At 35.1% G+C, this 16196-nt stretch overlaps 1 protein-coding gene across 8 annotated transcripts in view; it reads right to left on the reverse strand.

The window, feature by feature from the left end:
• Positions 1-16196, reverse strand: part of DMD (dystrophin) — a 2254165-nt gene that overhangs the window by 1073430 nt on the left and 1164539 nt on the right. For all 8 annotated transcript variants that reach the window (XM_036227209.1, XM_036227208.1, XM_036227211.1 and 5 more), the window contains one exon: positions 1919-2091. In XM_036227209.1, coding sequence (XP_036083102.1) covers positions 1919-2091 — 173 coding nt within the window. The remainder of the gene's footprint in view (positions 1-1918; positions 2092-16196) is intronic.

Consider the following 16196-nt stretch of genomic DNA (forward strand, 5'->3'; position numbering starts at 1 on the left):
GGAATATCTAGCTCACTGGACAAAAGTGACATAAATAAAGTATGGGAGCAGCCTCAGAAAGCAGAAAGTTTCATCACTTCTTTCACTACAGAGTGGTAGATGCCTATAGAAGCACAGTGATCACTGGCTACCCATGCCCTGCCCCCCCCAAAGTTCTTAGGTGATGGTGTTAGTGGACTGGATGGCTAGGAGAAAACACTGTCTGAGAGAAGATGACAGAGACGAGAATATCCCAAAATTGGAATAAGCACCCCAAAAGAGGGTGATGAAACTGACCTCACTGGAGTAGCTTCCATAAGAGGCTCATAATGACTCAGTGTAGGATATTGAGAGAAGGTACGCCACGGTACCTTCTAGGCATTAGAAGGTACACCATGGTACCAGGCTAGGCATTAGAAGTTTGTCTTTTACGGTATATACACAGGGTTGTTGAGTTTGTTTTATCATTACTGGCTTTGGATACCCTTGGAACAGCTGTTTTCCAGCAAGTTGAGATAAAACTAAGAGGAGGCTTCAGTCCAGACATGCTAAATATTCACTTTGTACTCAGTACTATATTAGTACCAAGCATATTGCACAAAATAAGAGATAGCTCTTGTCTTTAAGGAGCTTGTACAGGAGGTACAAAAGTAAACACATTGATTACTATGTGGTAAATTCTAGAAGTAGGTCACTTTGGAGCCACAGAGTCTGGCAACATTTACAACTACATAACGGGTATATTGATATTATATTACATTAAATGTTAAAACAATATCTAAGTTTCCAGACTTTACAGTAGACTTTAAGAAAGAAATAACATCTCAGGTAAGATCTGAAGGACAGATGTGCCAGAAGGAGAACAAAACATATGAAAATATTCAAATTGAATTAATGCTGCTAGAGCAGAACTTGGAGGATGGTAATGTAGGCAAGAATTAAAAGGCAGTGAGGCTGATCAGATAAGCAGGGGTCATGTGAAGGCTTTATAGGCTCAATTAGTGAGTATGGACTTTATTCTAAGGAAAACGAAATTATAGTGCTGAAGTTCTTACACTATGGAAAACAACTCTGGATAAAAGATAATTAGGATCAAAGTAGGGATTCTCATTAGAGACAACCAAGATTTCTGCTAAAAGTACTGGTTTAAGAACCTAATGTAGTAAATTAAGAACTACAATAGAGGGAAGGTTAGAAATGGACACAGATGAGAGATATTTAGGAAGTTCCCTATAGTTATTAAAAATGATTTGATTTTCTCTGAGAATAATGAAGAAGACTGTCTTAAGACTACAAATTATTGAAACAAATTGTTTTAAAGCCATTAGAGCTTTATAACTTTTAACCTAACTTTTAAAAGAAAAAAACAATACTCTACCTTCTTCAGGCTAAAGAATGTATATAAATTCAAAAATTTTGGTCAAAAGTTAGATACCTTTAATTAAGGTAAGCACTAAAATGCTGTTTTAAATCAAGCTAATACATTCTTCATAGCAAAAAAATAAGTGGAGGGACTTCAAAATGTAAAGTAATGCCTTCAAAACAGAAACAATTAAATGAAAATAAACTTTTTGTTCATAGCTTATATTTTTAACATATTAATCCAGGTATCAAACTGATATAAATATATAGAACACAGGTTTGACCAAAGATATATATTTTATATTATACAAGTATTTACATCAGCTAAATTAAATAACCAAACCTTTTTTTGACATTATCTGAATTTTAGCAGATAATGTAGTGCTCCAACATAATGCTAACTTTAGTACAAAATAATTTGTTCTCACTCCACTTACCTTTTTCCAGTGATAGTGATACCTCTCTCTCTCTCTTCCTCTCCACCTCTTATTTTTTAAAACATGGATAACATTGAAATAAACTCTAGAGTTCCCTGAAAACAGCTATAATAATTCAGTAAAATGGAAGTGTTACCTACCCTTGTCGGTCCTTGTACATTTTGTTAACTCTTTCCCATTGGAAATCAAGTCGTGAGAGAGCTTCCTGGAGCTTCGCTCTTTCCATAGGTGTGGCACTTTGCAATGCTGCTGTCTTCTTATTCTGAATAATGTCAATCCGCCCTGCGATTTGTTGTAGGTTGTCTTTTATATTCTGTAATGTTAAAATTTTAAAACAAGTCAGAAATGAATCAGTTGTTTAGGGAGAAGGAAAAAAGAAATGTATCAATTCCAGAAGTAACAGTCTTGCAATTCTTAATTATCGACTTTTAAAAATCATCAGCCCTGAAGTCCACTGGTTTCAACATGCCCAAATTCAATGCATAAACTACACTCATCTTGATACAGTTGATCCCTCCCTCCTTTTTAAGACTCCATCTTCATTTGGCTTCTGTAACCTGGACACTTCTTTCTGGTTTTCCTTCCACTTTCGTGACTACTGCCTCTAAGGCCACTTTGCTGAATCCTTCTCCTCTTATTAATTGTTAATATTGGAGTGCTATAGCTTAGTTTTGACACTACTTTCCTTGGTCCTATTGATGTAAATACACACTATACAACAATGACTTCCAAACTTATATCTTCAGCCCTGACCTCAACTTACCTCCAGACTCAAAAACCCCAGCTACTTCCTTGACACTTGGACATCTTATGAGCATCTCCATATGGCCCTAACCAAATTCTGAACTGAATCCTCTTATCTTTCTCTTCCCATGGTTTTCCCAATTTCTATAAATGACATAATTAATAGTTATTCAGGCTGACAACCTTGGAATCATTCTTGAGCTTTCTTTTTTAACCTCCAGAATTCAAATCATTGGACAGTCCCATTGACTCTACTTCCAGAACATATCCAGATTTTTAACCCTTCTCATTACCTCGCCTGCTATAGTTCTGTTATAAGCTATCATTATATCTCACCTGGATTATTGCAATAGCTACATAAATAATCCTCCTTCTTCCAGTCTTGACCCTCTCCCAGTCAATTCTCCAGACAACAACTAGATTCTTTTAAAACATAAAATCAGATCAAATTACTCCTCTGGTCAAAACCCTCCAATGGCTGTTCATCAAACCCATAATCCTTACCATGACCTACAAAGCTCTATATGATGTGGCTGTGTGCTATCTACAGTTCTAATCTTATCTTTCCCTGGTCTCTTCCAAGAACACAATATTTCAGCCTCATTAGCCAATTTGTGTCCCTTGAGTAAACCAAGCATAGTCTCGCTTCAAGGTTTCTGCACTGTTTTCTCTGCCAAAATATTCTTTCCCTCCAAGAAATTTATGTCTGGTTTCCTTACTTCTTTCTCACTTCAAAGGAGCCTTCTCTACTACTCTACATTAAATAGCAGGACTGATCACCCTGTTTCCCTGTATTCTTCATTTTTCTTTATGTCGCTTATGACTAACATTAAATTATATATCTAATGGTCTCTCTACACCACTAGGCTAAACCCTATTAGTGCAGGGATGTTATTTTCCAGAGCTCAAACCTATCCTGGCACATGGTGGGTACCAACACATATTTGTTGAATAAATGAAGAAACAAATATATCCCATAAATTAACTCCATCATTTTTTATATAGACTATATTTATGGAAAACAAATCAAAAAACAAAAGCTCATCATGTAATAAAAATATTTTAAAATACTGATTTTCAAAAAAAATTGCTGAAAATTACATATTTGGCTGATCTTGTTAGTATGAATTTATTTTGTTCATCTGAATTATTGCAAAGTCAATTAAGCAAATGTTTATTGAACTTATCCATGTAAAAGGATCAATACAGAGAAAGCAAAGTTAGGTGAGGCACAGTTTTATTTGTTTGTTTTTGAGAAGTTTTAAATTGATATTATTCTGGTAGTAAGGGGAGGGTGTAGTTTGGAGAACTGAAGGAAAAAAATAAAATTGTAGAAGCGCCAGCTGGATTATAAGAAAGAATATGATGTGTGGTTTAAGTGGTACCAAATATTTTCTGGAAGTTCAGAGAAAGAATGATCATACATCATATTTGGTTACAAGCTCAGGAAAGAGTTCATGAAGGAAGTAAAATTTAAGGTTGACATAGATGAGTAGTTGAAGTGGGTAGGACATTATAGTTAATAAGTTACACACATGCTAAGACAGGGAACGTGAGCAGGCATATTTGGCTAACTTTTTGGAAATGCAGAGAATTTAAGGAAGATGGGTCAGGAAACAAAGGCTGGAGACATTTAATGACATGCTTTGAAAATTCTGCATATAATTCAGTAACAAGTGGGAAACCATAATTTCTAAAAAAAAATATTACGGAAAAATTCAAATATATACAAATGCAGGAAAATAGTACAGACAGTCCCCATAAACCTATTGTCCAGTGCCACCTCTTAGGAAGCCTCAGCCAACCTTGTTTCATTACATTCTCACATATTTACCTCCTCAGCTGGATTATTTTGAAATAAACTGATATAATATTTTATCCATAGACACTTCAGCATATGTTTTCAATGTATATCAACTCTTTTTAAGAAAAGTACATAAAACTCCATTATTACACCTAAAAATTAACAGAAATTCATTAATCAAATATCTAGTTGGTATTCATTATAGCATTGAATTAAAAAAGGAGTTTAAAAATAAGAAGACTTGGCAGAACTGATTGTTAGGTAAAAAAGACAAAAGGCTTGAATAACTCCCAGGTTTCTGGCTTGGATATACAGATGAATAGTGGTGTCATCAAATAAAAAATTTCCAACAGGTGATCAAGTTTCATGTGTGCATGTATGCTTGTGTGTGTGTGCGCGCACGTGTGTGTGTGTGTGTGTGTGTAAGTGATGAGTTCAGATTTGGATGTAATTATTTTGAAAAGCGTTTTTAGCATCAGAGTGTACAGATCCAATAGGCAATTGGCATCAGATTTTGAGAAGAGGAATAGGATGACAACTACTCTTAGAACATACATATGTTCATATTTCCACATGGTCTGGGCTTTCTGAGCAAAGAAATTCAATACTAGGTTAAAGAATGAATGAATAGCAAACACACCTTGGAGTTTAGACTAGTGCGCTGCTCCGGAAAGTGATCTCTCTGGAGAATTTTGCTTACTTACATTCTAACTTACCTTCCAAGAATAAAAGACCTCTACCTTCCTTTCCACCTGAAGAGGATTTGTTTACATTCCAGAGCAAAGGTCTGTGCTGTCCGTCTGTCTGTGTGTCTCTTTTTCTCTCTGTCCCCACCCCATGCCCCTCAGATATAAGAGCTTCCTTATATAAGCTCTTATATTCATAATTTGGGGGTTTTTCTCTTGTACTACAACACTCACATGATAAACATCTGGCCCTCATTACATTTCCCTGTGGGGATTTGGGGCACGGGAGCTGGTGTGAAGATGCAGTTGAGTAATTAGTGATGTGTTCTCTGATTCAGAGATCTTGTGTTTCCTGCCAGTGTAAATAAATATAGTTATAAAAACTTAACAAATATCAATAAAATAAATACTTTTGCCTACTTTCAGTCAAGATTGAAGAGGAATTTAACCATGTATAAGATGAAGACAAGGCTAGATAGAAAGTGGCTCTTTCTGAACCTGCAGCATCCCAAGTGTCCCAGAAGGCAGGCTCTGAAAGCAAACTTGAGTTGAATTGGGCAGCAGTAGAGAGGTTATAAGTAGACATAGATCTTAGAGGATTTTCCTGCCTCGTTCTAAGACTTCTATCTGTAGTGCATGAAAGCTTGCCTTGGAGGAGAACTAAGCTGTAGAAACGGAGGAGAATATAATATAAGGCCAGTTTTAAGTGGTAAAAGTCAACCTTATAGTTAGAACATAAAAAAAAAAAAAAAACAGAGCAGCGTGTTCCAAGGTCTTTCAAATCATCTAGAAACAAGGTAAGATACAATGGTTATGCTGATGTGAATTAATTTGAGAGAGAGAGAGAGAGATTGTTTATAAAATTCCAAGTTGTTCTCTTCAAGTCCATGTACACCTTGTGACTGGAAGGCTTCATTCTTTTTGTTAAGCAACTCAATTTAGCTCTGTGATAAGAGTACTTATCCGACAGGTCAAGTATTATCAGACAATAGAACAGAGGCCATGTCAACACAGAAATACCCTGTGAGAGTACTTATCCAGAGAAATTCAGGTTAAAACTGTTGTCTATGAGTGTTACATACGAAATTGCTAGTCATTGGAATATAGGCATTGTTTAATTGCACAATGGATGGTTAAGTTACAAAGAAAAATATTTTCAGAGTGAAAAGTGTGAGCAAAAAGATTGCCTAAGGATGAACCTCTGTGGAAAGCAGAGACCGAGGAAAGATATAAATATGCCTAGAAAGTAACTCTCATCAGACCTCAAAGGAGACCTAAAAGAGTAAAATATTTCAAAATCAAGGGAAGAAAGGATATCAGGAAGGAGGGAGGGAGCTGTCATCAAGTCAAATGCAGCTAGAAACAGGAGGAGAAAGTCAACTTTGGCAATTTAGGAAGTCATTGGTGATTTTACCCAGAGCAATTTTAGCATTTTGAAAGTGTGAAAATATAAATCTGGACTGGGCAGATTGTCTTCCACTGTCATTTTCTTTCACTACAAAATTGAAAATAGCTTAGAACGACATCGTAGTTTGCATTATTTGACATGACACATCTTTAGGGAAGAAATGTTTACTACTAATAAAAAAAACTTATAACAAAAAAACCCCTTTTTTTAGAGAATGGATGTGGTATATATTAGCAATGCCCTAGAAGTCACTGCAATGCTGTGACTTCTTATAGTTTACCTCTTATAGTCTTTTTCTTTTTATTCACCTGGCAAAATTTCATGAACATTTTCTGATGACTTTGCTGTCTAGAGATTTGAGTGGAATCTTTGGAGCTATCCCACGAACTTGATTAGGTCAAGTGCTAGAAACATGTGCCAACATGACTTCTTTGCTATTTCTGTTAACTTGACTGACCTGGGCAGCCTAATTTCACCACGACTTGCACTGGATCAACTCTTGATGATGTGAGTTGTGGATTCCATTTTAGTATGGCTGCTAGCCTAAGGGTGAAGATCCAGAAATTTGCCAGATGCTCCACTCAATACCAAGCAGACTGACAAGGCTGGGGACTTAAATTCACATTGGGGCGACCAGTCACATTCGTCTGTACACTGGGAGCCCAAATATTTAAAATGAATGACTGTAATCTCATACAGGGGTGCTATTTAAAAAAAAAAGAAAAGGAGGATCTCTGCCACTAGAATAAAAGTAATCCATTTATGGTTTTGATGCATGGTGTATGTGTGCATGTGGTTTCTTCCTGAGGATTTGAGGTTGCAAAGATTCCTAATTTTAACCTGAATCTCTTCAGAGCTCCCGATTATCTGGAAAGTGGTAGAGTTGTTCAGAATCGAGTTATGAATGGTTTTAGCTTTGCATGCTGTAAGGCAAGAAAAGTTTCTATCTTAAATGAGAAAGGCAAAAAGCAAAAACTGGGGCAGGGAATGTCATACTCTCTGGATATCTAGATAATAGCTCCTTAGTGCATTCTCAGAGAATGCTTTCAAAATTGGCTGGAGTCCAGGAAATCCTTTTTAAAGTCCCTACACATACTTTTGTCCCTGAGGCATTGCAAACAGAAAAATGGTATATGCACCAAAAAAATTCTGTAGCAGTTTCCATAGTTTAAAGTCAGAGATGAGATCTTTTCTAGTTTTTACAATTTTAGTTTATCTAGAAATAAGTGATCTTCACAGTTTCTGACCCTCTAAAAATGAAACCATAGTCCTGTAGTTGCTATGGGGATAGAAAAATCCCTAGGATCACTATAGAATCTATTATTCCCATTTCTATCCCTAAATATTTCCTTATCTTACCTGAAAACGTGATAGAAAAATGATAAAATACCAACTTTTTGTCAAGTTCTTTCTTAATTTTGACATGTCCTATGAATTGACCTCCCCAACACCCGTTTCCATTTTATAAGATGTTTATTTGTTAACCACTCTTCCTGTGAAAAGAAATGTTAATTTCTGGAAGGCATTTGTACATGGGTTTATATAATTTATGTTCTTATTTTAGAATAGCATCCTTGCAACTATGATTCACAAAATAAAATAAAATCAATAAGACCCGTATTTATGCACTGTTCCTAGAGAAAAATTAGTGAAGTAACTTTTACAACTAAAAGATGAAGTTTGAATATGAAAAATAAGGAAAATAGAAGATTACGTACTATGCTAATTTAATTTACATTCCTAGTTGAAACATTTATCGTTTAAATAAGACCACATTGATAATACAGACAATAATATAGGTCTCAACTTTGAGATAAATAATATTTTAAGACATGCATCTCCCTTTAACAAGAGATTCAGTTTTTAAAGGAGATAAATAGCATGAAAGATTTGAACCTAAAAGTACTTTGTTTATTCAAGTATTGTGTAATAAGTAACTTCGGTGAGCAAAAAGAAAAACCAGAGACTATCATTTAACCAGGGCAGTGGTCCCCAAACTTTTTGGCACAAGGGACCAGTGCTCTTATGAGAACCTAATGCCTGATGATATGAGGTGGGTCTGAGGCGGTGGTGCTAGCGCTGGGGAGCAGCTGCAGATACAGATGAAGCTTCGCTTGCTTGCCTGCTGCTCACCTCCTGCTTTGTGGCCCAGTTCCTAGCAGGCCATGGACTGGTACGCAGCCCAGGGTTTGGAGACCCATTATCTAGGGAACCAAACAAGGGACCTATTTGCCAACTCATCAAGTTGAGATAAAGGTCTCAAGAAATTAATTTGACTATGCTCTTCATGTTCTCTGTCATAATGGGCAGATTTCTGCTGTTAAGTTTTTCTTCCATTTAGTAAAGCAACTATTCCCTTGCTGTCAGAAAGTTTTATTACAAAGCATGCCTTTACCCACCTAAATGGTAAACCTATTTGTATGAAAGTCAAAATAGACACAGTAGAAATTGAATAGGGCTGGAGTAGGGGACAGAAATATCTGATAAATTGAACTTAGTGTTAATCACTTTTATAATAAGCTTTAAAATGATCTTATTGAATTTTTAATGTCATTTCTTACCTATAGCTACTAAGATCTTTATTTCAAAAACACTAAGAAAAGTATCAGTATGATTTCTAGTGCTTAAAATAATCTCATTTCTGTTGGAGCTTCTCTGTAATCATGAAAATGAATGGGCATCTTACAAACACAAAACATAAAATTCAGTTCAGTACTTGTTAAGCTTCAGCACACAATTGAAAAATGAGGATGTCTATAATTTGTAGGTGTCTTTAGTGTTGTTTTATACCAAGAAGTAAGCTCATACACTTTCATGACTCTTACCAAAGCAAGATTTGAAATAATATGTCAATTGTAGGATGCATATACAGATATTAATCTCAAATGTTGCCTTCTATGTTAAAGTTTGCAATAAAATATTTAGAAATTATTTACAAAATATTTATGTCAAATTTGGCAATGTTCCCTTAGTAAAAATATTTCAGTAAGGGAAAAAATGCTATCTTAAAATTGAAACAATATAGTTTTAGAGATATAGAAATGTAAGCCAAAATATAATATGAAATTGATTGTTTAGTATATTTTCCCTAAAAGTTACTTCCATATTTCAATAATACTCTGGTTTGAAGTATATTGAACTTTATTCAAAAAACATATGTAAGTTGCTTTCTAGTGACTCTTCAGTTTTCATTTCTCAAAATGACTCATGGGAGCAGATGGCTATAAACACCTGTAAATCACATTTTTTTTTTTACCATATACACTTCTTGAAGGAGATTGGTATTTATTGCTTCACTAAACCTTCTTCGTTGCATCTTACTCCTCTGCAGCATTCAGTACTGTTAAGCACAGCCATCGTCACACAGCCATGGCCTCCCTAGTCTTGCCTAGTTCTGCTATGTCACAGGTTTCGCTCTACTTCTATGAGAGCTGTATCTTCGTCTTTATTCATTAACTCGACTAATATCTGTTGACAAACCTACCCTGTGCCAAACACTTTCTATGTACTAGGGATATAATAGTGGGCCAGAAAAATAAAGTCTCCTACTTTTGTTAGCCCACAAACACTTTGCTGTGGCTTTAAGCAGGACTAGTCATTCAATGCCTCAGTCCTTACAACTGCTGGATGCCTCCTTCTCTTGGGCACTATCAGTGATGACTCTATGCTTATCTTGCTTATTTTGTTTTCCAACTCATCAATAGGATCCATTTGTGTCAAAGTGATGTTTTAGGACATGGAGTGGCTAAAATTGTCAACAGAGGCCAGGATAGAGTAAGAAGGCTGAGAAAGGAACACAGAAAAAGACCAATATTTTGTGAGCAAATATTGAAGAAGAGCTAACAAATTACCCCCAATAATTCCCAAATTTATATCTCTAATCGAGATTCTCTCCCAAATTCTGATTAATATACATCTAACTGTCTCTTTGATATCCACACGGATGTCTAATAAACATCTTCAACTTAACATGTCAAAACTGAACTTACACTAAACCTTGTACCCAACCTGTTCCTCTTGCAATTTTTCACATTCTATAGTTAACATATCAACTTCATTCTTCTAGTTATTCATGTCAAAATTCTTAGTGTTATCCTTGACCCCTCTTTCTACCAACTCACATACAACTGGCCATCAAATCCCGTGGTCTGTACCTTAAGAATATGCAGAATCTGACTCCGCCACTACTCTGATCCAAACTACCATTTTTATCTTGGATAATTCTGAATGTGGGTCTAATGTTAGTGCTTTCTTTAAAGGGTTGTGATTACCATATGAGTTACCACAAGTATTTTAGAATATGTCCTGGCACATAATAAATAAGTGGTAGTTATTAGTATCATCCAAAATTCTAATTATATTCAAAGCACAAATATTAAAAACCTTTTTCCTCTATAAAATTCTTGTTTCTGCTTTTTACATTGCTTTCTCCTCTTCGTGAATTTAGTTATACTCATGTCTTATACTATATATTTTGGCTATACTATGTCTTACCTACCTTTATTACTTTCTAACTTACCTGTATAATTATGAAATGTGTTTTCAATTAATATTACAAATTATCAGTGTAGAAATCATATTGTATATTTTTTCTTTTAGCATGTTAAGCACGGTATTCAGACTTTAATAAATATTTGTTGATGTGAAGTGAAAACTGTGTTGAAGCTCTGAATATTAACTTGCTTATGAAAATCCAATGCAAATTGACTCACCAAACCTTTAAGATTTATTACATTGTTCTTGATTCATTGCGATATGCATTCAGGCCTCAACGGATGTTGTAAGCTATTCGGATATCTCCCTGTTTCTTTTATTTTATTGATCATTTAACTGTTAGAGTAAATAGTTCAATAGCAGTCCATCTGCATTTCCTGGCTGAGTTTCTCCATGGTTTCCTCTTGGCACCTCAAATACCTAACAACAGCCATAGTCCTTCATTCAGAATTATGTCTATCCAAGTTTTCCAGATGCCACAGAACAACACCAAAAACAAAAAGAACAATGCAAACCTATATGTCACTGCTCTGAGTGTTCCTCAAACACAATCCTAGTGCATTGGCACCAACTAAATTGAAAATAATTTCATGAGTCCTTTTGTGATAGCTACATTTGTGGTGAGCTCAACACATTGTCTAAATCATTTTACAGAAAATCTTAATAGAAAAATTGGCTCTTGCACATAGTAATAGGACTTGTGTCAAAGCAAATGCTTTTTCCTTCATTAAAATTAGACATGTGGCATCGTATGTCTCTAATTTTTTTTTTAGAACCAGAGCATGCTTTCAAACCTTGTGTAACTGAGCAGAGAGGGGCAGATAGGTTTCTTGGAGAAAAATTCTAAGTCAATACAGCAATCCAGGGAAACCTAAAAAAACTTATTGCCACCAAGGAATGGGATTGAAAAATATGGACAGGATGGTTTTTGTTCTTTTTTGTACTTTATACTCCTTTTTCCTGTATAAATATGCAATTGTGAGCTCCTTATTATTTTGATAAAAAACTGAAAATCCAGTATGAGGTCAAGCAAATTCATAGATAACTACTATACAAGATAGAATGTAATTAAATCTGCACAAATTAATATAAATGCGAGTACATTAATTTGGAAAAATAAGAAACATATCTGGTAATATTTTCCCATTTTAAAAATGATTAATGCTGTTGATGTTGGAAGAACATGCTTTCCATCACTGTGTTTTACAAAGGGAAAGAAAAGCAAAACCATTATTTTATATAATCATTATGAACCTAAATGAATAATTTATAACAAAACAAAAATTATGATATAGGAGCAGGACCCTAATACTTTACGTTACTTCCTTACCTTTTTGGAAGTCCCTACATTTCCTCAATGATGAGAACATCCTTTTAACCTTTTCTCTAAGGTATGGCAAATTCGATTTGGCAATTGATAGTAATCGAAGTCCATTAATTATATGTGATTTACAGTACAGAGTTCTTGATTTTTCTTTGAATATTTAAAGATATGCATTAGGATTCAGAAATAAGCCAACTTGGGTAAAATTCATTGTACTAGATTGAACCATATGCAATTGCCAATATTTCAATATTTTGACCTACATAATATCAACTCATAAAGTTCAATTGTTATTTTAGTATTAAAAGGCTTATGATTACCAATTTAAACAGGAAAATGAATATAGACCAGTTTTTCTAAACATCAAAATAAAAACAACAAAATAGGTAACAAAAATAGATCTCAAAACTCAAAAGAAAAAAGAGAAAACAAAACACTTCTAATTGGAGAAGATGTGAGGAAACATGGCAAAGTGAAGACGTCCCCAGATCTCTCCTCTTGAAATAACAACAAGCTGAACATCCAAAACTCAACAAAAAGCACCCAAACTGTACACCAGCACATCTGAGTGTGGGATCTGCACATAAGAGCTACCACAGGTCAGAACCCTAGGTGTCGGACTGTGGACTGGGAAAAATAAAGAAGCTGCTGCTTGCAGCTGCCAGAGCTCCCGTAAGCAGGAGGGGGAAGGGAGAAGGTGTGGCATCTTCCCTAAACAGCCTGCCTGAGAGAGTTTGGGAGTTCCATGTAGCCAGAGCAGGGCCCAGTCATAGGGACAGAAAACAAAGAAGTGGATGGCAGAGAAACAACAGCTGATTTTTGCCAACTGCGGTTGCAAAACTGAACCTGAGCTGCAGACCCCAACCCCCAGCCCAAAGGGCTCTTCCTCCCATACCATCTAAGATCTTAGTAACCACTACCAAAACTGTTGCTAACACTGACAGGAACTGAAACTGAGGAGAGCAAGCATGATTAAATATCTACAAGAAAATAAAGGCATTATATAAAGGTATTATTAAGGCTTTATGTAATGCAGGGATCCAAGAGGCTTAGATGCCATGTACTAGAAACCATAAGAAAAGAGCCTTATTTGCAGCAGGCTAAAGAGAGACCTTTATATAATAAAGCTTCTTTCTGGAAAAAAAAGCAGAATACATTTCTATTAATGCTCAGGTGGACAAATAGTCCATTAAATACCATGAACAACCAACGTGACAAGGCATCTCAGGAAAATCTCCAGAAAATAAGCTTACAGACTTAGAAATGTTCAACTAAAATAACAGAGAATTCAAGTACTTCTGAAAAAACTCAGCGAGTTCCAAAATGAGTCACATCAACAGTTTCAGGAATTTAAAAAACACCTAGATAATTAGAACAAGGAGACTAAAACCTTCCCAAACAATAGAATAGATCTTCTGGAGTTAAAAATCACACTGCAAGAGTTGAAAGATGAAATAGCAAGCTTGGGAAATATAGTCAGCCAAATGGAGGAAAGGGTCAGTGATATCGAAGACAGAAATATAGAATTAAATCAGAAGGAAGAAGAGAGAAACTGAAGAATGGAAAATCATGAAAGAGAAATACAAGAACTACCTGATACCATCAGGAGAGGAAACATAAAAATAATGGGCATTACTGAAGGCAAGAAAAAGGAGCAGGGACTAGAAGGCATTTTCAGACAAAGAGCTGACAAGAATTCCCCAAATCTAAGGAATGAGCTAGAGCTTGGAATTCAAGAAGTCAACAGAACACCCAATTATCTCAACCCAAAAAGGCCTTTCACTAAGACATACTGTATTAAAATTCTCAAAAATCAACAACAAAGACAGAATTTTCAGGGCGTCCAGGAGAAAGAAAATGGTAACTTATAAAGGAAAACCCATTAGATTATCCTCGGGCTTCTCAGCACAAACCTAACGAGCCAGAAAGGAGTAGAATCAAATATTTAAACTATTAAGTGAAAGGAACTACTGGTCTAGACTAATGTATCCAGCTAAGCTCTCCTTTAGATATGAAGGAGAAATTAAGACCTTTACAGATGCAAAAATTGACAGAATTCTCCACTACGAGGCCTGCACTACAGGAAATACCGAAAAGGGTTAGCTCACCTAAAACAAAATAGAAAAAAAAACATAATTAGGAGTAAAGTGACTATCAGGCAAATAGGACCAGAGCAGTACAACCCTTACTAATAACAGGGCGTTATAACTTTAAATAATAAGAGAACTATAGCAAGATAGTAATGAACGTTCAGCATACATAGGGACGAACTGAGATAACAATGACTGAAAAGGGGAGGATTCAAAGATCCAAATTCGCAAATGGGAATGGTGATAAGGCGTATGCAGAAGAAAATGGATAACTGCATGTCTTTATGTATGTATGTATGTATGTATGTATGTATGTATGTATGTATTTATGTGTATATATATAAACTATCCTTTTTATATTCGTAAAGGCAAACAGACACCAAAGGTTCAGAACTGAAGTATAACTTAAAATAAGAAGAACCAGAGGAAAATCTCACAAAAGCCAACCAAAGTAAAGAAAACAGAAACACAAGGACAAGGAAGCAATGAAAACACTGAGCTACCAGAAAGCAAATGATAAAATGGCTATAAGAAGACCTCATATTTCAATAATCACCCTAAATGTAAATGGACTGAACTCACCAATATAAAGGCAGAGAGTTGCAGAATAGATAAAAACAAACAAACAAACAAAAAACGACCATATGCTCCCTCTAGGAGACATGTCTCAACTCCAAAGACAAATATAGACTTGAAGTGAAAGAGTGGAAAATGATATTTCAAGCAGATGGCATTCAGAGAAAAGCAGGAGTACTGGTACTAATATCAGACGAAATAGACTTCAAAATAAAAAAAAAAAAGTAAAGAAAGATACTAAGGGACATTTCATAATGATAAAGGTAATCATGCACTAAGGAGACAATCCTTATTAATATCTATGCTCCCAATCAGGGAGCCCCAAAATATATAAACCAGTTACTAACAGAAATAAAGGGAGAAACAGACCAAAATACTATCGGATATGGACAGATCATCCAAACAGAAAATCAGTAAGGAAAGCACATCCTTAAATGACACATTAGACCAACTGGACATAATTGACATTTACAGAGTCTTCCATCCCAAAACATCTGCTTATACATTCTTCTCTAGTGCACATGGAACATCCTCAAGAATCAATCACATACTGGGACACAGAGATACCCTCGACAAATATAAGAGGTTTGAAATCATACCAACCATATTCTCTGATCATAATGCTTTTAAACTAGAGATCAACTGTAAAAAGAAAGCAGGAAGAAACACAAATACATGGAGATTAAACAACATGCTACTGAAGAATAAGATATTCTTCAGTAGGGTCAGAGAAGAAATAAAAAGAGATCAAGAGCTACATGGAAATGAATAATGATACTACAATATATCAAAACTTTTGGGACATGGCAAAAGCGATCATAAGAGGAAAGTTCCTATCATTACAGGCCTATTTCCAAAAACAAGAATGAGCCCTAATAACCAACCTAATGCTTCATCTTAAAAAAAAAACAACTAGAAAAGGAAGAACAAATGAGGCCTAAATTCAGCAGAAGGAAAGATATAATCAAAATTAGAGTAGAAATAAATGAGATTGAAAACAAAAAAAAATAGAAAAAATAAATGCAACAAATAGCTGGTTCTTTGAGAAGCTTAATAAAATTGTCAAACTCCTGGCTAGATTTACTAAAGAGAAAAGAGAAAAGACACAAATAAACAAAATCAGGGAAGAAAGAGGGGAAAATTATGACTGACATTGCAGAAATGCAAAGGATCATACAAGAATACTATGAAAAAGTATATAACACCAAATTTAACAATCTAGAAGAAAAGGACCAGTACTGAGAAAAATACAACCTTCCTGGACTGAATCAAGAATATCTGGAAAATCTAAA

The sequence above is a fragment of the Rousettus aegyptiacus genome, unplaced genomic scaffold (genome assembly GCF_014176215.1).
Source record: "Rousettus aegyptiacus isolate mRouAeg1 unplaced genomic scaffold, mRouAeg1.p scaffold_m13_p_9, whole genome shotgun sequence".
NCBI classification, from domain to species: domain Eukaryota; kingdom Metazoa; phylum Chordata; class Mammalia; order Chiroptera; family Pteropodidae; genus Rousettus; species Rousettus aegyptiacus.